Here is a 24,486-nt window from a genome sequence, read left to right on the forward strand (position 1 = left end):
ATTTTACTGCCTTTTGCTGAATGAGGCTCATTTTCTTTGTCGTTGCTCTGCCAGTATATATATTTTTAACCCTTCCCTTTTGTCTTAGAATCGATACTAATGATCAATTCTAAGGCATAAGAGCAGTTAAGGACTAGACAATTGTGTTTAAGTGGTTTGCCCAAGTTAACACAGCTAGGAAGTATCTGAGGCCAGATTTGAACCAGAACCTGCAGTCTCCAGATCTGGTTCTCTATCCACTGAGCTGCATACCTGCCCCTGTTTTGCTAGTGTTTTTGCTGTTGTATTTGACAGTGCATACTTCCAGAAATAACTATTTGGCCTTTGTTTTAAAATAATTTTAAAAGTAATTTGGTTTTTAAATTTTCTGCAGTCATTCAAATCATTGGAGACTTCTTAGCCTCTGAAAAAACCAGGGCTAAGAATTACTGCTGCTCATTTCCCAAAGAATAGGGAAAAAAAAGAAAAAAAAATAGGAAAAGAAATGAGACAGATTTTTGTGCTATAATTAGGCTTCCTTATGGATTTTTATGATCATTTCTATCCCTTTTCTTCACATTAGAGGCAAGAAGGTGACTCACTAAGGTTAGAGTGCTGAATCTAAAGCGTGAAGAGCTTGTTTCCAGTCTACCTACAGACATTACTAGCTATGTGACCCTGGACAAGGCATCTAATCTCTGCCTCAGTTTCCTCATCTGTAAAATGAGAATAAAAATAGCACCTCTATCTTGGGATTGTTGTGAGACTAAAATGAGATAATATGGTGAAATGCTTTTGCAAACCTTTAAGTGTTATATAAATGCTAATTATTATTGTACCTCCAGAGTAAAAAAAATTGATATTACAGATACAGGACATATAGGTGACACATATCTTTGCTTATACAACACTATCCCACAGTGCTTTAAAGCTCAAAATGTGCTTTACTTACTTTTGATCCTCATAATGAGTGTGAGTTAAGTGCTCTTATAGTCCCCATTTTATCGATAAGGAAACTAAACTGGGAAGGGTTAAGTGATTTGGGCTACCAGTTCACAAATGACTGAGGCAAGATTCTAACTCCAGTTTTCCTCTGTCTCAAAGTCCATCACTCACTGTGTTATTTTATAGGTCCTTTCATGATGGTTTTAATTCAATATTAATTCCATTAAATAAACAATTTAAACAAATATATTACTAATACTTAACAGAATTTCCTTTTCCGTGAACATTCTGTTATCATATTGCAGGAATAATTTGCATGTTTTGTGTTCCCTTTATCTAAACATTTGCTTTGTAATTTCTATTGCACTGAAAAGTAAAATTTTTCCCTTTAATGTATAATATTCTCAAGAGTTTCAGGTTTTTTCCCTAAAAAAATCTATATCTCTGAAAGTTTGGCAATGGGACTTATTACTTTTGAATCCCAAACACTAAGGCTGAATTCATTTATAATTTCATGATTACATATAAAGTGTTTTCCTTACTTTTCATTTGTTTTGTTATTTCCTCGATTTGACTCACTTACTTTTTTAAGCTAGGGCAGAGTTAATGAATATTGTATGTTTAACCTAACTTTAGTCAATGAATTATCACCTCTACTTTAATTCATTTCTATTCTTTTAATAATTAGTACACATTTAAACCTCTAAGTATTGGCAGAGATCATGCTGGTAAGTTTTTAATAACTAAAAAAAATCTACTCACAACACACTTTTAAATTCAATCTGCGCATCATTAACATCAATTTATCCTTAATAATCATTAACATCATTAGGTGATATGCATCACTTTCTTAAGTCTAGACAGTAGACAAATAAATTAAAAATTAAAATAAAAACAAAGCAAAACAAAAAAAATCAAACCCTCATTTTGTAGGGCTTGCCTATTTATAAGGAGTAAATGAATGTAGAGTTAACAACTAACTGGCTTTTAAGAGCCAGTATGAGCTGGCTCCAGAACACCCTTGAATTGGGAAGCATGTCATCATTTAGGGAGTATAATTTCGAGCACTTAAATATCCCCGCCAAAATATCAGTGTAGTATCCAGAGGGAATAATACAGAAAAGCAATAGAAAACCATGATCTATATCATAAAAACATATAATATAGGAGAATAGAGGAGGTCTGTGAAACATTGAATGGATCTAAAGTTGCCTAGGGTTAAAATCTGAGAAGTTCTAGTCCAGAGCATGCCAATCAATTTGCTGGTTTAAGTTCCTGAGGTAGTTTCTAGTGCTAGTACAGTGCAGGGTTAAAGTGATTTGAGCAATGGGGGCTGGGAGTGGGGGGGGTGGTCTGCAGATCTCTGACATGCACTTGCAGGGATTGTTTGATTAATTTGGATGAGTTCATCTTATCCACTGTTTACTTTTTCCTTTTTTTTTGTTTTATTTTATTCAGACTCATTTTTAATTTTTGTGTTCCAAATTCTCTCCCTCCCTCCAGCCTTCCCCCTGCCTATTGAGAAAGCAAGCAAGACAATACTCCTAATATAGATGGGGTCTTATAAAAACCTTTTCCCATATCTCTCATGCTGCTGTAGGCTCAATCTGCCCTCAGATGCCAACAGTTCTCTCACTGGAGGTGGATGGCATTTTTATCATCAGCCCTTTGGAATTGTTATGGAGCATTGTGTTGATCAGAGTAGCCAAGACTTTCCCATTGACAATTGTTTTGAAGACTTCTGTTCTGAAGAAATGGTTGTTGACTATCTCGGTGTAGTCAGAATATCGAAGTGTATCAACATTTTCAAGTAAAAATGCTTCTGCCTTCATTGTCTTTGGTCACAATTTTTTTTTAGATCATACGCCTATAGCATTTGTCTGTTTTGTTTCTAATGAGTGAAGCTTCATAGCTTTTTGTAGTTTGCATTTTGGGTGCATACTCAGATTAAATTTCCCTGTTTTCTCCTGAAGTAAGATGTGATCATACTGGTATTGGGCACTGAAAATGAACTAGCTTCTACTAGTGTAATTGCTGTGGGATCGTTGTTCTTTTAGGAGGGGGGGATCAGGAAACTCCCCATTTTGATTAGTTCTCCCATTTGTTTGATGAAATTGATTCTTGTCTTTGGAATCATTCCTGTCCGTGGCTTGTATGTATGAGCTACGGAAATGGCCCACCATTTTTCGAGGGCACTGGGCACTGGGGAATAATCAAGACTTCTCTGTGAATAGAAAAAAAGACCTAATGCACTTACCTAGAATAATGATGCTGATCGGTATCATAAATATAGCAAAGTGCTTTAAATGTTATCATATTTGATGCTCATATGACAGCCTTGAAAAATAGGTTCGTTATTTATAGATGAACAGTCCAAGACTGAGAGTGATTAAATGACTTGCCCAGGATCACATAACTCCTAACTGTTGTGTTTTAAAAATTTGTACCCTGGAGACTTCATTTCCTAGCATTTTTTACTCTTCCCAGGGTTCCCTTGTCTTGCATCCTGGTGTTGCATCCTGGCTTGGGTTTGTTTATAAATTTGCTGAAACCTATGCTGACGGGACTTTTTTGTAGAGCTTGGGCTTTGGCTCAAGCGTGGTAGGCTGCTGGGTCTCTGGCTCTTTGGTCTGCTCACTCGGCTGAAGGAACCCCTTTTCTCTCTTACTTTGTTTTTATTAAATCCTATAAATTTAAATACTTGGAGTATTCATTCATTTTTAGTCTTACAGTATCCAAGGCACAATTCAAACTCGGGTTCTTCAGACTTCAAGCTCAGTATTCCATTTCATGTCCTATCTTCCTTTCCATGGGAGGTACCCATCTTTTGACAAGAGACCCTGCCCCATGGCAGAGATCCCTGGCTCAAAGGCCAACCCCATCAAGTTGGTTGGAGGACTCTTCAAACTGAGCAAGAACTCTCCTCTTACCTGCTACTTAAATAGAATGTCTAAAGCCCTTTTCTTTTGAAACCCTAAACAATTTCATAACAGGTTATTTAAAAGAACTTAAGAAAGTCACTGATACATGTTGAGTCTTAAAATCATTAATTATTTAATTATTGTTAATAATTAATAATTACATTTATTTTTAAATAATGTCATGAAAAGTATCTCCCATATTCTGTCATAAGATTTCCAAGGGAAAACACTGTGAGACACAGTCCTGGACCAGAACACTGGCCCAGATCAGGCACTGATCATATTCAGCATGACATTTGGGTGTGTGTCTGTAGGATGACAGAAATAATTGCTTTTTGTGTTTTCAGTTATTGTGAACTGCCCTTGTGGGTGTTTAGGATGAACAAATATTACTGTTTGTAAGCAGTCAGTAAGCATTTATTGTTTGCTGCATGTCAAGTATTGTGTTAAAACGGGTAAAAAAGTACTAGCTATTGACCTTATTCTCATGATGGGAAGACAACAAAGACAACAAAAAAATCTGTACTGAGCGTGAAAAATATTCTTAGGGGGAGGCTCCAACAAGATGCAGAAGGGAGGTGTGAGGATGGCCTCCCATTTATTTGCATGACTTTATTTGCTACTGAAGCATTACATTAAAACAAAATAGAAAACCTCTCCTCCGGAAGTACTTGTGAACTATGTTGAGTCCAACATGATGTAGTATTTGAAGGAACCCAGTTTACACATTAGGAAACTGAGGTTCATGCCATGTCCATGATCACATAGCTTTTATTAGCATCACTGGGACCATAGTTATAATTTTCTGACTCATTCAGTGTTCTTTCAATTTTGATACTTTTCCTTCTACTTAAAGTTCTTCCATACAGCCATCAATTTGGAATGAAAAGTACTCATAATTAAAACTTGATTAGAATCTCCCTACCAGATGCAGAAGTTTCTTGTAATGTGAAAGTAGTTGTCACGACCCCTAACTGTGGTTGTCCTTTAAGGTTCTGACTTGAGCCCATTTCTTTTCTTCCTCTGTTCTCTTGCTTGGTGATCTCAAAACCTCCCATGAGTTCATTTATCTCTGATGCTGATGATTTTCACATCTATTTACCCAGCCCTAACCTATCTCCTATTTACCAGACTTCTGTTTCCAATTCTCTATTGGACATCTCGTGCTGGATATGTGGTAGGCATCTTAAACTGAACATATCCAAAAAATATAAAATGAACTCATTATCTTTTCCTCCAAACTCTCACCTCTGACTGTTGAGGGCTCTCCCATTCTCCTAGACACTCTGTCCTGCAAACAGTCTTATCCTCAATCCCTCTCTTTCTCACCCTACATGTCCAAACTGTTGCCAAGTCCTATCCATTTTACCTTCATACTATTTCTTATATACTCCTCCTCCATTCTGATACTGTTATCACCCTGGCGTAGGCCCTTATCACGTTATTTCTGGAATATTTCCATAGTCTGTTAGTTGGACTTCCTGCCTAGAGTCTCTCCCCACTTTAATCCATTCCCCTTTCAACTGTCAGATTGATCTTCCTAAAGCATAGGTCTGGCTATATCACTCCCCCTTTTCAATAAACTCCAGGAGTCCCCTGTTGCTTCCAGGATCAAATATAAAACCCTCTCTTTGGCTTTTAAAATCTTTCATTACTGGACCCATTCCTGCCTTTTTAGTCATTTTATGCCACATCGTCACTGACCTCCTAAGTTGTTCATTGCACAAAATACTTCATCTTCCAACTGGACATTTTCACTGGCTATCCCCCTTTCATGGAACCCTCTTTCCTCATCTCTGGCTCCTGTCTTCTCTGGATTTCTTCAAGTTCCAGCTAAAATCTCAACTTCTACAAGAAGCCTTTCCCAATTCTCCATAATGCTAGTGTCTTCCCTGTGTTGATTATCTCCAGTTTATCCTCATAAATCTTGTTTAGACAGAGTTTTTTAAAATGTTGTCACTCCCATTAGACTGTTTGCTCCTTGAAAGCAAGGGCTTTCTTTTGCCTTTTTTTAAGACTGTAGAGCAGATACCCACCTGCATCAGTCAAGGAATCCTTCCTTACCACAGTTCTCAGTAAATCCTGTCTAGTAATAAAAACTAGACTTACTTTAACATTGGCTGCTATTCATGGATGTTGCCTTCAAGGTTTCCATGCTCCTAGAGTTAGCTGTGATGTGGGTGAAAAAGGAGGATGAGGATGGATGGGAAGAAGGGAAAAGGAAGGTAGGGAAGCCAGAGGAAGGGAAGGGAGGTAGCCGAGGTGGCCGGTACTCAGTCCCGGTGGGGAAATTGACCCAAGCCCTTCAGAGCTCAACAAAAACCAAGCTAGATGATAGGGATATTAATAAACTGAGTTTGTTTAGATTAGGAAAGGGAAAAGTTAGGTAGGGGGAAAAAAGAATCTTCTCCGGTAGGTGCTTCTCCAAAAAAGGCACTTCCACTAGATGGGGAAAAAGGCTGCAAAAACCCATGGGATATATCTGAGGAAGTTAGGGTAGAGGATCCTGGGAGAGATAGTCTCTCAGAGTTAGTGCATTTTAAAATGAACATAGCTAAAATTGTAGTGGAAATGACCGAGGAAGCAAAGGTTCAAGCTTCCAAACATATTGATTCATTAATTATTAACTTATTAATTATGCCAGTTGCATAATAAATCGGGACAGTTGTCTTCCTCAGCTTTGGCACTGGACCCCAAATACAGGGAGACAGACTTTTATACATTGAAAATAATCAAATAAGACCAATTAACTAAAAGAAAGTAATTAACCAGGATATAAAATCGGGTAATTCTAATTGGAGGAAAGATTAGGGACTTTCTAAGCTGGGAGGGAGAGAGTGAACAGGTACAGTTCCCTGAAATCAGAAAAAGGGGTGTCCAATTACCCCTACTCTTTCTTTTATTCAGTCTAAGGAACATGGAAAATATAACTGATTGACCAGTACAGGAACAATTTTTTTTGAGATCAGACATATGGGTTGCTTGAGGTATATATAATTGTAAGAAAACTCCTTGCATCAATCTTTAGAACCGACTGTTTTCTGGTCAGTATCATTTTAGGTCCTTAGTTAAGGGTCACTAAGCAGCAGGGAGAGGTGGTCCAGGTTCCCAGCCAAGCAGGGCTAAGTTTAAAAGGTGAATGAAAGCTTTCTTACAGTTCCCATAACTGAGCAGTTTTCTCACACAACAGAAATTGGACTAGATTCATAATTGAATAGAAGGGGAACTGAGCTAGATCCCAACACTAAGACACAAGATGGAGTCAGTGTGGTTCACTCAGCTCTCACAATTAACCACTTGCTGTCCTAAACCTCTCAATCCTTCAGATGTAGACATTTAAAAGATCAATGATACTTAGCAAGTTTTTTAAAAATTTTGCTTTAGTGACCCACAGCGGCAGCAACAAAAAGTTTGTTTCTGATAGAAATATATATATATAGAAATATATCTTTATATGTAAAATATATGTATATTTTTTGGGTCAGCTGAGTATTCTGCATATTGTTTACTCACACCATTTTCTTGATCATTTTTGGAGTTCTTTTAACTTTTTTGTGACTTTTTTATTGTGAACAAAGCATGTGGGAAACATAAAGCAAAACAACCCACCAAGATTTAAATTAAACTTAGGAGGCCAAAACATGTGTCATATTCATTCATTTCATTCTGTGCATTAATATTAACAATAGAAAAGTGAGCAGTTCCTTTGTCAGGAAGCTTGGCCACGTATCCAGCACTTGGGAATTTGTAATCAAATTGTTTCTGTCCTATCCTATTTTGAGCCTATTCTTAGATCCCCATGACTCTGGGGACCAAAAAGCAGGACAAAAGCTAGAACCAGAGAAAATTTCAGGTCACAATGTGTTCTGTTTTACCTTGAATGCCCATAATAATTAGCCTAAAAATAGCTTTGGATGCATCAGAGTGGGCTCTGTTTTGTTGAATTCTCCGGTATCTTAGGCATCACCTTCGACTTTTAACCCCTGGAGAAGTCTGCCTGCCAGCAGTGAAATGAATCAATGAAAGTGAAATTGACCATGATTGCAATTAAATTCATTAGCTATGTAGATCTTGTAATCAAAAAGAAAACTTATGAAAGCCCCTACAATAGAGCCCCTCTTTTTTATGTCTGCTTAATATCTAGATGGCTAAACAGTCTTCCATTGTAGTTTTTTTTCTTTAAAGAGCTAGATTTGTTGCATTTTAGTTTTAAGTAAAATTGTTCATGAATAAAAATACAGAAAACTTTTAATATTTTAATTGATAGTGTTTAGACTGACTTTTATATGGTTGTTTAGGACTTTTTAGACATCAATAAAGTAGTAAAATCAATAAAGAAGCATCTGCTCAAAGGTGCCTGGTATGCCAAGATAAATAGAAGACCTGTGAATCAAAAAGAATCCTGCCACCCATTTAGGAAGGAAGCCATCTCTTCCATCAAGGCTCCTTCTGGGTACCTTTTTCATCCTGAAGCCCTCACTTGGTCTTTCTTCATGCAAAAGTGATCTTTCATTTTTGTAAATATTCTTTCCTTCCTATTAAGTTGTAAAAAAAAAAAAGTAAAAAAAAAAAACAAAACCCAAACAACTTTATACTCCTAGTGCCCATCATAGTGCCCTGTTCTAAATATTTGTTAAGTAGCATTGATAAAAGTCACAGAAGTAGTTAGTGGCAGAGCTGGTTTCAGAGGTCACAATCCTACAAAAGACTTGGATTTAGAAAAGCTTTTTATTGGCGTTGGGGTAGGACTGGTAGTAGAGGAATAACAGAGGAAGGGGGAAGAAGGAAGCCAAAAAGCCAAATTAAAATGAGGTTTATCTTTTGGGTTTCTTCTTAGTTGTTGACTGTGGCAGGACCAAAACTTGAAACAAAACATAACAAAACAAAAAACTCTAAACATTTCACTTTTTTTCAAAACTCTGCAAATTTTGGGGGTGAGGGGAACATATTATTTTAATATTTTAACATTTACTTAACCTTAAAATACTTTTTTACCATTTTGTAAATTTTTTATGTAATTTATAACATTAAAAATATAATTTACAAAATTATAAAATAAAATTTTGTAAAAATTTAAAATAAAATTTTATAACATTTGTTTAAAAACTTTTACTGTTGAAAAGGAATTACATTTTAAAAATATAATATGACTTATGAAGTGGATCATAGGATCATAAAGTTAGGACTACAATTTGGGGAATGGCTAATTAGAACTGGAAGGAATGTTGGAGATCTTCTTGACCAGTTTTCTCATTTTACCTCTAAGGAAAATTCAGTGTAAAATGGCTAAACGTATTATCTTATGGCACATAGCTAATTCTGGATTTGAACCTGGAACCTGGAAGTCCAATAGGCTTATTACTGTAGTCTGCAGGTTTAGTCAATAGAAGTATTTTCCATAAGAAAAAAGTAAAAGTCAAATACATTTTTCTATTGCTTCGACAAATATGTATCTATATACAAATATTTGTGTATATACATATGTGTTTTATTGTATATTTTGTTATAATTTGAACAAGAAGTCATATGGTGGTTTTTGTGAAATATTTGTGTTAGGTTACAATTTTTGAGACTATTCAATAGTTTTCAAAGTTTTGGAGAATAATAAGCAGTATTTCTTATGAAAAAAGTTAACATCCTTGCTTCCTGCAATTAAAAAAAATCATTTGTTTTAGCCTTGAGATGTTGCATAATAATTAATTTCATTTTCAGAATGTAATTTTATCTCTTATTTCAGGAGCAAAAGAAAAGGAGAATGAGAAGAAATTAACTAATGACAAACTGCACTTGATAAAAGCTTTGAAGAGCCATCCTTCTCTCACTAAAGAGTTAAGAACGGTCTTAGAACAGACATTGGTGGAGAAACTGGAAACCTTGGGAATTAGCGCAGTAAGCTTAAATTATTTTGGGGTCTTCTGTTGACTTTATCCCCCCCATTGAAACAAAAAGCAGAAGCTTCTTTCTAGAAAGCAAAGGTTAACTAGTTATATCCACTATTGGGAACAAATCATTTAATTGATGTCTCAATGTCATTATGGCCTAATTATTGTAAAGAATGTTGGTATCACCTAGCCCGCCCTGCCATAGAGTAGTGGGAACCAAATACATTTTCTTTTTTTTTTTTTTTTAAGAAATTAGTCTTTAATGCCCAATGAACATAGTTTTTAAATTTCAAAATTATAATGTAACAATTAATGCAATCTGTTGAGATAAAAATCTTTAGCTATGAAGTAAAGTTCATTTGAATAATTATTACTCCTTACATATGAAAAAACCAAATGAGATTGGAATTTGGTATTCCAAAAATCTAAGGAGACTATGATGCTGCTGAGAATAGCATGTATTTATTAATTGCTTATTTTGTTTCCCACAACTGTGCTAGGGGCTGGAGATATAAAGGCAGAAAGGAAACATATCAATGCCCTGAGGGCTACAGTGGGAAATTATTCCTAAATATTCAAAATAAATCATATGGTTCCTTTCCCAAATACATTTTTAAGATGTTTTAAGTTCCAATATGGTGGTCTTCTAGAAAACTTGGAGAAGGATCATTTCAAACATCTAGACACATCTATTCATCCAGAGAAATAATATTCTCAAAAAAGTTTTGTCTCAAATCATAGATATGATTTACAATCTACTTTCTTGTGTTAATCCTTTCTTTTGCCCATATTTCCAAATGTTTTAAGAACCATATTAAAATCTCAGTTGAGTAATGCCGTGATATCAAATGTTTATTATCTTCACAGCAGATCTCTACTATTGAACATAGGGATAGGGCCTGGACCTGTGGTTTCATTGGTACTCCTAGATGAAGAAACTCTGCAAATTTTTTGAATTGTCTAGGACACTGAGAGTTAAGTGGCTTGCCCAGAGTCACACAGTGTCAGAGCCAGGACTAGAACCCAGGTCTTCCTGGCTCCAAGGCAAGTTCACTATCCATAATGCCATACTACTACTTCTCCTTGTTAGTTGTAACACCATTAAAAGCATAACTGCATCACACTTTCTTTTAAAAAAACTTGAATTTTTGGACTGTGATGCTGAGGGGAGAAATGCCTGCATTATCCAAAACCAGCCAATTTAAATTGTAGAAGAGGATCAATGACATGGCTTTGGGGTCATGGTTCAGTGGGTTTGACTATGGCTGATCAGGCTAGCTCCAGAATCTCTAACACAAATTGGGCACAAATAGTCTGTTTGAACATTTGGGATGACCATGTCTCTAAATTTGCACATCTCATGTTTCCTTTGGGCTATTGTGATTCTGCTTCGCTCATGGAGCACAGTGCCATGTTGGGTGATCCCATGCCAGTGCTCCGACGTCTCATAATTGATACTAAAGTTCTTCAGAGAGACCTTGAGATGTCCTCATACCTCTTTCTGACCTTGATGTGAGCACTTGCCTTGTGGAAATTCTCTGTAAAACAGTCTTTTAGTAAACATACATTTGGGCTACGTGGCCAGCTTATCCAAGTTGTACTCTCTGCAACCTCCACTTAAATAGTTTATATAAGGATGTAGAAAATGCATCTGTGACCTTCTCACTGACACTGATGCTTTTAAAAGAACTATCTACCACAGCATTTTATTCACATCAAATCTTTTTTGTCTCCTTTGGTCATCAGGTGAAGCCTATGGATCCTCTTAGAATAATGTTTTTTAAGTGCATAAAATAAGATTAAAAGGGAACAAGTTATTTTGAAATATAGTTATCAGAATATTTTAAAATCAAATTCATAGACCTCAGGTTAAGAACTTCTTTGGGCAAATAATTTATCACTATTTTTATGATGTCCTCATTTGAGAGTTCCCAGTCACTAATGAAATCACAGGTCCAGTGTGTCCCCTGGTTCCTTACAGAGCTATGTGTAAAATATGAAGACATTGTGAGATTTCATAGAATTAAATCATTTGACCTTTCCTCCTGTAGGGTGTACGTGGTATTCCCACCGAGCAGTTGAATCGAGTGCTATATGCAATTGAAACTGCAAGGCAAGAGAAGGGAAAGCAAGTGCCCAACATGCAAGAAATTAGAGACTTTTTGGAATATCAAGTCAGCTGCAAGATTGAGGAAAGAACATCAGCGAATTCAAACAGACTTGGTGTCAACTCTTCTTTAATTATTTCAGGTAGGAAGATCAATACTTAATGGATATTTAGGAATTATGACACCTAAATAAAAGATATGACTACTAAATTATAGCATCCTTGAATCTAGGGTTGTTTTTTAACTTCATTTCCCTCCCCTGCCTCCCAAACAAAATAGTGATCTAAAATGAGAGTACTAGATGGCTTCAGCAGTTATATAAACTACATTGGATCCATGTAATTAAAAAAAAAAAGTTGTGGTCAAACCCTATAAAGAAACTGCTATTTGAACAATATTCCTACTTCAATTCCAGATAAGCCTAGCACGACCCTGTTGGAAATGTCATCTGGAGAGGTACCTAGAGTGACAAAATCATCTTCAAAAACTAAGCATCTAGTCAGACAAAAACCTGTTCCTGCTGAGAGGATACATATACCAAAGTGTGTATTATTTTTAAGATTTATAATTTTATTATATTTTTAGCAATTAACTTTTATTTTAAAGATGTAATTAAACATAAGCTTTTTTTGCTCAACCTTTGATGAAACAAGTCAATGTGTGTATTTTTACTTCTTTCAAAAATCTTAACTTTATTAACATCTGGCTCAACTGATTATCTTACTGCTTTTAAATAGAATTTTCAGTGAATGACAAAAGGGTTCACTGACATTTCATAATGCTGTTTCTAGTTGTAAGAAAATGAATACCCCATTGCTACAACAAGTTATAATGTTAAAATGTATTGTTCACTGGTGAATAGTCCAGGAATAATTTATATCATTTCTTTTAGAACCAAGAAAAATATTGTAGATCATTTTCCTAAAAAGACTTCAAGTGTTTCGTAAGTTATATTTTTATTATTTATTTTCATTTTATTCCTTTAAAAAAATGAGATATTGCTGCTTTTCTAAGTCTTTCTTTTCAACTGCCCTTTCATTACAAATCAGTAGCCTCTGGTGGGTAATTAAATTCATATGTATTATTTTTAAGATCCTTATTTTTTTCAATATGTAATGTCTTATATATAGTTTTTGCTGGTGTTCCCAGTAGCTTAAAAACCAAAGATTGGGACTGTTATGGCACAAGTTTCACTTATATAAAGTTTTAGTCTTTTGGCTACAAATAGTTAAAAATTAAGTTACTTTGTTTCTTATTAGATGATCTTCTAAAATATGAAAAATTAAGATTTAAACCAATTAACTTTATCAGAATAATTTTAGCATGATTTATGCTTTATTTTTGGTGTACAATACTTTATAATACTTCTTTATATAAATAGTAATTCTTTTTAGAAATCTGATTTATCCCAGCTAGAATTTTGTTCTAATTATATATCAGTCAAAAAAAAGCAAAAATCCCATACAGATGGGGAATTAGGGAACAAATTCTTAGATTTTCCAAGACTACCTTTTTGCACATTTTTCAAATGATATTGCTACCTAGACTTTTCTGCAGGACTTTGCATTAGAAGGAGGACTTTAGATGACATTTTGTCCCTAAAGTCAGAATTAGCTCTTCAGATCTCCCCAACAAGTACACATTTCACTTCTGCCTGAATACTTCTCATGAATGGGAGCTCACGTTCTCATGAAACAGAGTCCATCCCATTTTGGAACATCTGTAATTGTTAGGAAGTTCTTTCTTATCTTGAGCCAAAAATCCGGCTCTTATGTAATGTGAACCCATTGGCTCTGGAAAGCTTTGGTGAAGGGAAAGAAGCCACTATTCCAGATTTGTTCATACCACTTATGGGACTAGATAAACATGCCATTGCTTTTCTTCATTGTAAAATTGAGGACACAGACAGTAACTTGGGATTAAAGTAGATGATAAACTGAAAGGAGCAGAACCAGGAGAACAATTTGCACAGTAACATCAATATTGTAAAGATAATCAACTGTGAAAAACTTAGTAACCCTGATATATGGTGATCTGCCACAGCTCTAAAGAACTCATGATGAAAATAAAATACACTAGCCATCTTCAAATCTAGGGAACTGATGGATTCAGAGTGCAAATTGAAGTACCACTTATTCTTTCTTTTTTCTTTTTCTTTCTTTTTTTTTTGGACATGGCTAATGTGGAAATTTGTTTTGCATGACTACACATATTTGCAAAGGGGTTTGTTTATTTTGTCTTCTCAATAGATGGGAAAAGGGAGAAAGGAGGGAGAGAATGCAGATGTAAAAATAAAATAAAGTTGAGTCATTGGGGGAGAAAAAAAGAAATGTACTCTACTCCCCTTGTCACTTATGTATATCCTGAATCACATTGCTTTCTTACAGTCACTTTCTAAGTAGCCAGATTTGCTGTTTTGTATCTAAATCAATTGAAAAAGTAAAGATTTAAATACACATACAATGATTCATATTAAAATTTAACAAATTATAACCCCATGTTTTTCTATTGATTTGCAATACTTAGGACTCCTCCCTTTAGTTCTGAGGATGAGTTAGATGAGGATGGCATCATGCAGTCCTTTGTATCACCAGAATTACTTCACATACCATCTGCAGAGAGCCTCCCTACTTTTGGAAATGATGCTGCCAAAAGTGACACTGATTGGACTGAAGGAAGTGAAATTGAAGATAACGAAGTTCCTCCAAAGCCTGTAGAAGGTTTTCTAGACCTTTTTTTTTTTTGCTTAAAACAAATGATTTATTAAATATTATTGATAAGAATTTTATCAACTTGCTTCTAATCACCATTAACTGAGATTCTTGAACCTATGTTTTATAAAGATTTATATTAAAGAAGTGGAAAGTGATTTTTGTAGTTTGACATACAGACAAAAATTTTTCTAAAATGAAAAAGCAAAAAAAGCTGTTCCTAGCAACTATTAACTTCAACCCACCTTATACTTTGATGATACATTTCAATAAAATCTTTAATGTTCTGTGGCGGATTAGAATTTTTAAAAGTAGGACTAATTGCTGTACACTGTTGGACTTGCAAGTTTGACAAATGGTCAAAAGCTATAGTAATAATACCCATGAGAGAGTGACCAGACTGTAGAGCAGCTCTCATTCATATCCCTGACCTTCTGAGTGGTTCCAAAATCCTTTCAGATTATCCTGGGTGTACTAGACAGTAATGAAAAGACTTCAGAGTATTAGTATAGAGTATAACTATTGCAGGAGATTTAGGAGCTTTACTGTTTTGTTTTTTCATAAACCCTTACCTTCTCTCTTAGAACCAATACATAGAACAAAAACATTAAAAAAAAATACAATTTTAATTCTGACCAGTGCAGCTATAGGCCCTCTCCTTTCCACTGTTCTGCTGGCATTAAACATGATGGTATGACATCTTTAGGGTAAAAAGAAAATGACACAGAGAGATACATAACATTATGATACAAATGATAAATTATATTTATACAGTAAATAGTGTCGATAGATTCAAAAGTTTGGTAAATCTTTCAGTTGTAACACTTGTAAAAAGTAAATAAGTTTTGTGTGAAATTCCTCTTGTGAAAAATAAATCATATAATTGTTCCACAATCAATACATAATATTGGTTCTAAGACAGAAGAGCAATAAGGTCCTGGCAATGTGGATTAAGTGCCTTACCCAGTGTCACACAGCTAGGAAGTGTGTGAGGCCAGATTTGAATCCAGGACCTCCCATCTTAGGCCCTAGTTCTCTATCCACTGAACCACCTAGCTGCCTCCAGGAATTTTAGTTTTAAATTGAAGAGGATCACAGACTTAGAGCCAGAAATAAGATTATTCAGTCCATTATTCCCATTTTATAGAAGGGGAATCCAAAGGTGAAAATGATAAAGTGACTTGCTCTGTATCTCACAGGTAATGACAGAGTTGGAATTAAATCTCAGATTTTGGGATTCCTAATCCAATTCCCTTTTTAATATCTCATATTGTTTTGAGGCTGGATCAGTCTCCAAAGACCTCTAAAGCTCTTCTGTGGATAATCCTGTCTTTTAACGTCTAAGATCCCAACTGAAAGGTTTGGCTACTCAAAGGAGAACTGATTTTTCTACGCAAGATCCCTCTCATTTGGATTGTGTAATTTTCATATGCTTTAGTTCTCTGGCCCAGAAGTCTGGGCCAGGACCAGACTAAGGAATGAATGATTTGTAGCATGTTTATTGGTGCTTATTCCAGGAATATTAATGAATTGTTTATGACCCTCTTCATTAATAATGGACCAGCTCCTCAATGGAAAAACAATGAAAGGTTATAATATACAAGAAGGGACCCTAAAATGTCACACCATTGATGTTCATTCCTCATTCATTCAGTAGATATGAATTAAATATGAATTAAGCCTTTAGTATGTAAAAGGAAATTCAGTAGGCATTGCTACCTATGAGATGCTGAGCAAGTCACTCTTCAGTCTCACCTTTGGTTTCCCCTTCAGTAAAAGAGGATATTGGAAAAGAAGATCTGTAAAATAGGATATTGGATTAGAGGTACACACACAGACACACAGACTCACAACAAATGTTAAATGCCATAAGAATGTTAGAAGTGCTACAAGAAAGAAATATAGACACAGAAAGAACATTTCTGGCAGAGTAAGGGATGCAGGAGAGGGGGAAAATTAAGGAAGATTTCTTAGAATGGTAGCCTTAATGATTGGAAAGGATATTAATAAGCTACTAAGTCAGGGAGAGCACACCAATCAGAGAAGCCATCAAGACCCTCAACCCCATAATGGCAAGAGTCCTTGCTTGATTAAACTTTTTCTTTCCCCTTGCATCTAGTATGGTGCTTGGCACCCAATAGGCATTTAATAAATATGTCTTGAATGAATGTTGAATTAGTTCAGGTGTGGCCTGGGAAAATGCAAAGCATCTCAGGAGTGGCTTATGGTCCATAAAGTATGTATAAGGGAGGAGAACCTATAGTACTACACTAGAAATACTATGCTTATACTATAATAGAAATAATTTACCATGAAATAATGATTGAAGTCATGAAAGCCATAAGATAATCAAAGGAAGAAATGTACAGGGAAAATAAAACTGAAGTGTCCAAGGATAGAATCTTGAAGAATGCCTGAACTTAGGGAGTGGAAATTTAAAAAGGAATTTAGTAAACGAGACCCCCAAAAAGGGGCTAAAGAGAAAGAAGAAAAAAGAAGATAGGGTCATCTTTTAGAAACTTCAAGGAGAATTTCAGGGAAGCAATCGTGTCAGCTACAAGAGAGAAATCAAATGGGCTAATACCATTGGATGCTTCCATGAGTAGCCTTTAAGAACATAATTTCGGTACATGGGTAGGAGTAGAAAGTCAGATTTCAAGGGGGAAAGAGTAAAAGAAAAAGAAAAGATTCGACTTTTAAGAAAGTTTGCCAGTGAAGCAAGAACTTAACTGGACATTAGGTTAGGGTATAGTACATAGTAGGAAGACTATTTGGAAGAAGCGTATTTATAGGCAATGGAAGTTAGAGAATTCAGAAGGTGTCAGACAAAGAAGAAAACTGAAGGAACAAGATCTTAGAGTAGGTAGGGAGAATAAGATTAAAAAGCCCAGGTTGAAAGATTAGCCTTGGAAGGAAGGAAGAGTATTTTTTTCTCGAGAGAAGACGATAGATGAACATAGAAAAACTTTGAGGTGAAGAACATCAAAGTTAGGGAAGTTGATGTCATCGAGCCTTCATCTTCTCAAAGTAATAAATAAGGCTCTCTATTGATAATGAGGGATTTGGCAGTGTTGAAGAGAAAGAATAGGCTTGGGTTTACACATTCTAACTTTTTATAAATACAGATGTGCCCTTAGTCCAAGTCTTCAAACTTTAAAAAGCTTAAAATTGTACAAAGACTTTGGAAACATCCTGTATTTTTTTCATGTAAATTAAATTTCTTTATTTAAAAATTATTGACCAGATTCATTTTGCAAACTTCTTTAAAAAATAAAGTTCTTAATTGTAAAGCATATACTTAGCAGGACACAGAAATGTTTTGTGTTTTTTTCTTTTCATTAAAATATGCTTAACTGATTTCATTTTATTAATATTGATGAAATATAGGCTTTCTCAAAGCATTTTGGTCATAAGATTGTTATAATTTAACCAAAGACAGATAAAACTTGTTTGAAGACTCCAGCTGACTAACTTTTATTGGTTATATAGGTACCTGCATTAAGTTGCTAACTGAAAAAGTTGAAAAGACGCCCTCAAATCACAAAAATGTGAATAATCCAGTTAGTGGAGTTAATGTTACTGAGGCATTTACCAAAAAAGAAGAATTACAAGAAGAATTAAAGGTAGAGTCCCCCCTCTTTTTTACATAAACTTTTCTTTAAGAGTTTCTATTTCTTCTAGACCATAAAAATTGGAGTTGGAGATCTGCCCGTGTTAGACTATTAGTCTTAACAGAATACTGATTCTCACTATTCAGCTATTGTTTTGCACTAAAGGGAGAAAAAAAAAACTGTGGAGAATTGCTTCAAGAGGCCCAGCAGAATGAATCTGATTTAAGGGTCTAAAGCTGAGCTCCTTTAATTACATTAGGCAGAAAGGCAATTAAACTTTAAAAACCAGGTGTTCTCTTGGAGTTGTCTTTAGGTTGTTCTTTATTTCTGGAGAGAAAGCATAAACGTGTTGTCCATTTCTGGACATAGCTAATCAGTGTTCTATGTGCTCCAATAATTTAATAAGATTTCATCATTATCATTGTTTTTGTTCATTGATTTTTATTTTCTTTTTAATTAATATTTAATATTTTTGTTAATCAATTTTATTTAATTATATTTTATTTTCATACCTTTCCTTCAATGAAGTAGTTGTATCCTAATAATAAGTTCACATTCAAAAATGCTTTGCATATTCTCCATCATTAGATTCTCTCAATAGCCTTAGGAAGCAGGGGATCTTAATTATCTTCATTTTATAGATGAGGAAACTGTGGCCAAAATTGGTTGAGGATAAGTGAGGAGACTAACCCTGAGACTTGTCCAAGGTCACACAGCTAGTAAGTTTCTGAATCAATCAATTATTAAAAATTTATTAAGCACTTACTATGGGCCAGGACCAATGCTAAGGGTTGGGGATACAAAGAAGACAGTTCTTGCCTTGCAGAAGCTTACAGTCAATTGGGCAGGATTTAAACCTAAGTCTTTCTGACTAGGAAGTGACTTGGATTCCAAACGACTTTGCCAATGGGATGTAAAGTCTGGAAGGTTCCATAAAACTGGAAAGGTTTTGAATATGGGCTTGGCAGGAGATTGTATGCCTGTGACCAGAGGACTGGTTTAGCTAGATTCAGAGAGGCTTATCGCCAGGTAGACTACAGCACATTTGTCAAACCCATGGCCATATTACTGCCTGCCAGGAGTGTGGCCTGAGCCAGAAATATTCAACACAATTTTAAAAAATACAGCAGAACAGATAATTTTACTATGTGGCTTTCCAAGTCAATATGTAGACAGGAATCCTGATGTACAGTTTAGTACCCCTCCCCATTTCTATTTAAGTTTTATGCCATCGCACTACAATTTTTTTTTTTACTAAATTGTTGGAGGGAGATGGTCTGTATCTGTAGAGAGGGTACCCATGCCCACAGCTAACATAGATCTTCAGATATTAAAATCTGTTAACTCTAAAACTTGAAACATCTTTCTAAGTGATTTTTCTTTCTCAGCATTCTATTTTCCCTATAAAAGTTTAATACTTTATTTAACACAGTTAAATAGTATGTCACTTTATTTAGTCAGAGAGTTCAAATTAAATTTTTCTTTTAGATTCAACTTCTCAGGTACAGTTTTTTCCCCTTTTCATATCTGATTGCTACAGTATTCTTTAATGATTAATTATCAGGTTTTAAATGTCTGGCACTCTAAAGAACATGGAGAAATTTATATAGTCCAGGGCATAACTGATTGCTCTCAATTTCACATCCTTTTATTTCATATAATCCATATATATTTTTCTTTTCATTAATATAGTATTGGTAAACAGTAGCCCTTTACATTAGAAAATATGTATTATATGTATCCATTATGTCCTCTCCATCTAAATTAATTTTCTCAGTTCCCAAACTGTCCAAGGGAAGGTCCCCTAACCCCAATTTTAGCCAATTTGAAAGTTCTTCACCCTGATCCACAACCTGCTTTGCTACTCCATCTCATCATCCCACACATCCAAGTTTCCACATATCTGAACCAAAATTCATTTATTTCTCTCCCAACATCTCTCCTACAGATCTCCTTTTCAGAATTCACTGCCATAATTCTCAGGCACTCATCATCACTCACCAGAACTTCATCAGAACTATTGATTGCAGTAAACCTTTCCTTGGTTTCCCAGTCTCAAATCTCTTTCCACTCTAATCCCTCTTCCACTTAGCTGCCAAAACAATTTTCCCAAAGGGTAGAGCCAACCATGTCACCCTATGTCATCCAAGAGCTCCTTGTTACCTCCAAGCTCAATATAAAGTCCTTCATTGGCATTTAAAGTTCTTTATTTCTTTCTTTCCTTATCTTTTTTCCCCTTAAATTCCCTTCAAAGGCTAAGGTCTGGCCATTCTGACCTACATATTATTCCTTCCTGAGATACTTTCTGTGCTTTTGTACTATCTAAATTCCCTTTGCCTGGCACGCTCTCCTAACTTACAACCAAATCTTAGCTTCCTTAAAATACTGGACTTGAAGGCTACCTTCTCTGGGGGACGTTTTCTGGTCCTCTTTTCCCCTCTGTTTTCACCTCAATCCTAGTGTCATCCCCTCTGAGGTGTGACCTCTTACTTATTCTCTCTTATCTTATATGTTCTAATTTATGCATCTTCTCTTCCCTCCAAGCTATGTAACTTCCTTGAGAATGTTAGTTGTTTTCGATCATGTCCAACTCTTCATGACCCCATTTGGGGTTTTCTTGGCAGAGCTACTGGAGTGGTTTGCCATTTCCTTCTCCAGTCCATTTTACTGGTGAGAAAACTGAGGCAAACTGGATTATGAATGATTTGCCCACAACCACATGGCTAGTAAGTGTCTGAAGTCAGATTTGAACCCAGGAAGATGAGTCTTCCTGACTCCAGGTCCAGTGCTCTATCCACGGTAATAACCAGCTATCCTTCCTTGAGGAGAGAGAATGTCTTTTCTTTTTCTTTGTATCCCCTGTGCTTAGTATAAGATCTGGCACATAGTAAATGCTGAATATCTGCTTATTGATATCTATCCTTTTTTTAGTTTAAATTCTTCATTTGTCCAGTTGAGCCAATTGTTCTATTTTGAAAAGACTTGGTAGGTTTTTTTGCCATGCTAATAAGTTAGATGCCATTGTAATTAAACTCACTTGCCTAAAAGTTGGTAATATTTAGCTTTCCTTTGACATATATAGTTCACACATGTTAAAAAATGTTTTGTCTGAAGTGATGGACCCAGTGGAAAATTCTTGACCCTAATAATAGGTAGAAAATGATAATGGAATCAGAATGCTATCCTATTGATAAAGCTCTTCAAAAATGACATTGTTCCTGCAAAATAAACCATTTTTTTCTTTTTTTTTTTTTTTAGTGTGCAGATGTAGATGATGATGACTGGGACATATCATCCTTGGAGGAGGAAAAATCTTTGAGAAAAAATGCTGTCAAAAAGCCAAGTGGGACTGCACTTATAAAAATTGAATCCAATACCACTCACGTTACAAGTGCCTGGGGTGCATATGCACCCAAAGCTCCCAAAGCGGAAGGTCAGCTACATTATTTCTATTGTTGAAATATGAGCAAAACTCTTATTTTGTCTTTAAAACATAAAGGATTCAGATACATATAATAAGAATCCATCAATCAATTTAAAAAAATCAGAACTTATACTTTGTTTACATTGAATATAGTCCAGGGTATCAGTTATGCTTTGTCAAATTGTTTTAAATTTTGGTGTATACTATCTTTAAAAATTTTAATATGCTACGTTCTGTAAAAAAAAAAAACTAGAGAAGAGTTCAGAAAATGCTGTTATAAGATGTGTCCACACCCATATAGCCTTCCTTTATGTAGCTGATGGTATTTACCTTTTGTGGACTGAGGGGCAAACACTAGAAGCCACGTTACTACCTTACCCTCTCCTATGTAAGTTGCCCTGGACCAGGGATCTTTCTTTTTTTTTTTTTTAAACACTTAACCTTATCTTAGAATCAATACTGTACATTGGTTCCAAGGCAGAAGAGTGGTAAGGGCTAGGCATTGGGGGTTTAGTGACTTGTTCAGCTAGGAAGTGTCTGAGGTTACACTTGAACACAGGACCTCCTGTCTCTAGACGTAGCTCTCAATCCACTGAACTACCTTGCTGTCCCCAGATCTGATCATTTCCTGACACTCACTCCTTTACACTCCCCTATAAAGTCGTTGAGGCCATCCTTGCACTGGAACTCACTGAAGCTTAACTTCTTTCATTGTTTACAAGTTGTGTTGATCAAATATGTCTCCATCAAACCAGAAGGCAGGTTCACCAGTTATCTCTGAGACTGACTACTCTTTCTTAAGTGGGTCTAGGGAAGAGCAGGCTTGACTACACACACGCCTGGTTTTTCTTTTCCCATTTGGCCCTGAAGCATCTTAGCCCCTTATACTTAACCTATAGCCTGGTTTTTGTAAATAGTGTTTTATTTTTATAGTATTTTATTTTTAATTTTAAACCCTTAACTTCTGTGTATTGACTTATAGGTGGAAGATTGGTAAGGGTAGGCAATGGGGGTCAAGTGACTTGCCCAGGGTCACACAGCTGGGAAGTGTCTGAGGCTGGATTTGAACCTAGGACCTCCTGTCTCTAGGCCTGGCTCTCAATCCACTGAGCTACCCAGCTGCCCCCCTTTTTATAGTATTTTAATATGGCTTAGCCATCATTTGACTAAGGATTTGAGAATGTTTTTGCATATTTAAATGAAAACTTGAAACACGTTGTTGCCTAAGCTTATATTTTCACCTGTAGGCTAGCCAGTTTGGATATTGTTGAAAATCATTTTTGTTTTCTTCTTGGAATTTTTCCTGTAGACAAAAAGGCTAAGTGGAAGTGTTTTATTAATTCCTGCAGCATTTCCTGCCCAACTCCATTGCTCTGACTGACATAGTATTGAAATTACTCTAAGATGAAATCTATTAATTTAGGGGAAAACACTTTTAAGAAAACCATTAGTTTATTTTGTAAACTGTGATTCTTATTCCTAAGCATTCGCTATTATAGAATTGGAGATTCTATAATCATCCAAAATTATAGAGTAGGAACTTAGAAATATATACATTATGTTCTTGCCATCTCTTTTGATGGCAGAATATCCATATGGATGAAATACAGTCCCCTTAAGTACTTAAGTCTTTTCAAACCTTTGCAGCTGGCTAATAAAAAAATAGAACTCCTCTTCAGAAAATCCCAAAACAAATATTCTTAGAGTCAACATAATTTCAGTCCCTGAAATAATTTTTATTTCCCTTTTTCTGAGGAGTCAGAATAGAAAACTGTGGATTTTTATTGTTAAGTATTTATTTAATTGTCTTCTCATCTTTGATCTTTTTATCAACAGGAGTTCAAGAAGCAGATACAAGTACATTAAAAAGCAGCTTAGTAACTGTGACAGACTGGAGTGACTCTTCTGATATATAACTGCCATCCCTTGTCATATGTGACTCCCAGGTGCCAATACCTCTTTCAGTAATCTGCCCACATGGTTCTAACTCTCATGCCTTATTGTATTTCTCACAGTAAAACAAGGAAGCTTATTCAGAGAACAAAGGTATATTTAATGGCATCTAAGTATTTATTGAAAAACCAACTTCAATAAGCCAACAGTATTTTGAAGCATAAAAGTGTTAAAAAAATACATTTGCTGCTTTAAAAAAAAACTTGTCAATGCATAAAACATTTTTTCTTCAGAATGGCACTTGAGTATTAGTGTATTTTTTTCAAATAGTTTCTTAACTCTATTTTTTAAACACCCTTTACTCTCATAGGATTTTTGTTGTTGTTGAAAGTAATAACATTTTCATATTGTAATTTAAATTCTTACATAATTAAATTTCACAATTCTGTATTATTTTTTTAAACCAAATGACAAAAAATAATTCATACTTAATACATTTAACATACAGTTAATTCTAAAATTACCAAACTATAGCTATATGTATATATGTTCATAGGCCTGAGTCACTTTCAGCTGAAGAATTGTAACCAGAACCGTCAGTGTACGCAGCATTGAGACACTTTAAGCATGTTTACGATGAGTACATTCATTTTAGCATATCCTGAAATACTGTTTCTGCATCATAGTATCTACCTTGGATATTTTGTGAGTAAAATATAACTTTTTAAATGGCCAAATTAAGTTGTCTAATAATATTATTAGAAGACAGTCATTACTAAATTCTTATGTATATTTGTGGTTATTTACTTTTTATATTTTTTATTTTAATAAGAATCTTGTATTATAAAATACCTTATATCAACAAATTCAGTTGTATTCTTGCCAAGATGACACTTGTCAGAGACCAGAAAATTCATATCAATTGTTTTTGCATTTTTTTTATACACTCAAACAAAAGCATTTTTAAAGATACTTTCTGTACTTTTAATCAAAGAGGGATATTTTGACTAAC

At 35.1% G+C, this 24,486-nt stretch overlaps 1 protein-coding gene across 1 annotated transcript in view; it reads left to right on the top strand.

Moving 5' to 3' along the window:
• Positions 1 to 23,859, top strand: part of DZIP1 (DAZ interacting zinc finger protein 1) — a 95,429-nt gene extending 71,570 nt beyond the window's left edge. The window contains exons 12-19 of the mRNA XM_044670568.1: positions 9,583 to 9,734; positions 11,779 to 11,977; positions 12,251 to 12,377; positions 12,728 to 12,778; positions 14,362 to 14,555; positions 18,036 to 18,169; positions 21,416 to 21,590; positions 23,418 to 23,859. Of these exons, the coding sequence (XP_044526503.1) occupies positions 9,583 to 9,734; positions 11,779 to 11,977; positions 12,251 to 12,377; positions 12,728 to 12,778; positions 14,362 to 14,555; positions 18,036 to 18,169; positions 21,416 to 21,590; positions 23,418 to 23,497 (1,112 nt within the window). The 3' untranslated portion in view covers positions 23,498 to 23,859. The remainder of the gene's footprint in view (positions 1 to 9,582; positions 9,735 to 11,778; positions 11,978 to 12,250; positions 12,378 to 12,727; positions 12,779 to 14,361; positions 14,556 to 18,035; positions 18,170 to 21,415; positions 21,591 to 23,417) is intronic.
• Positions 23,860 to 24,486: the final 627 nt, after the last annotated feature.

Source organism: Gracilinanus agilis, chromosome 3 (assembly GCF_016433145.1).
Source record: "Gracilinanus agilis isolate LMUSP501 chromosome 3, AgileGrace, whole genome shotgun sequence".
NCBI classification, from domain to species: Eukaryota; Metazoa; Chordata; class Mammalia; order Didelphimorphia; family Didelphidae; genus Gracilinanus; species Gracilinanus agilis.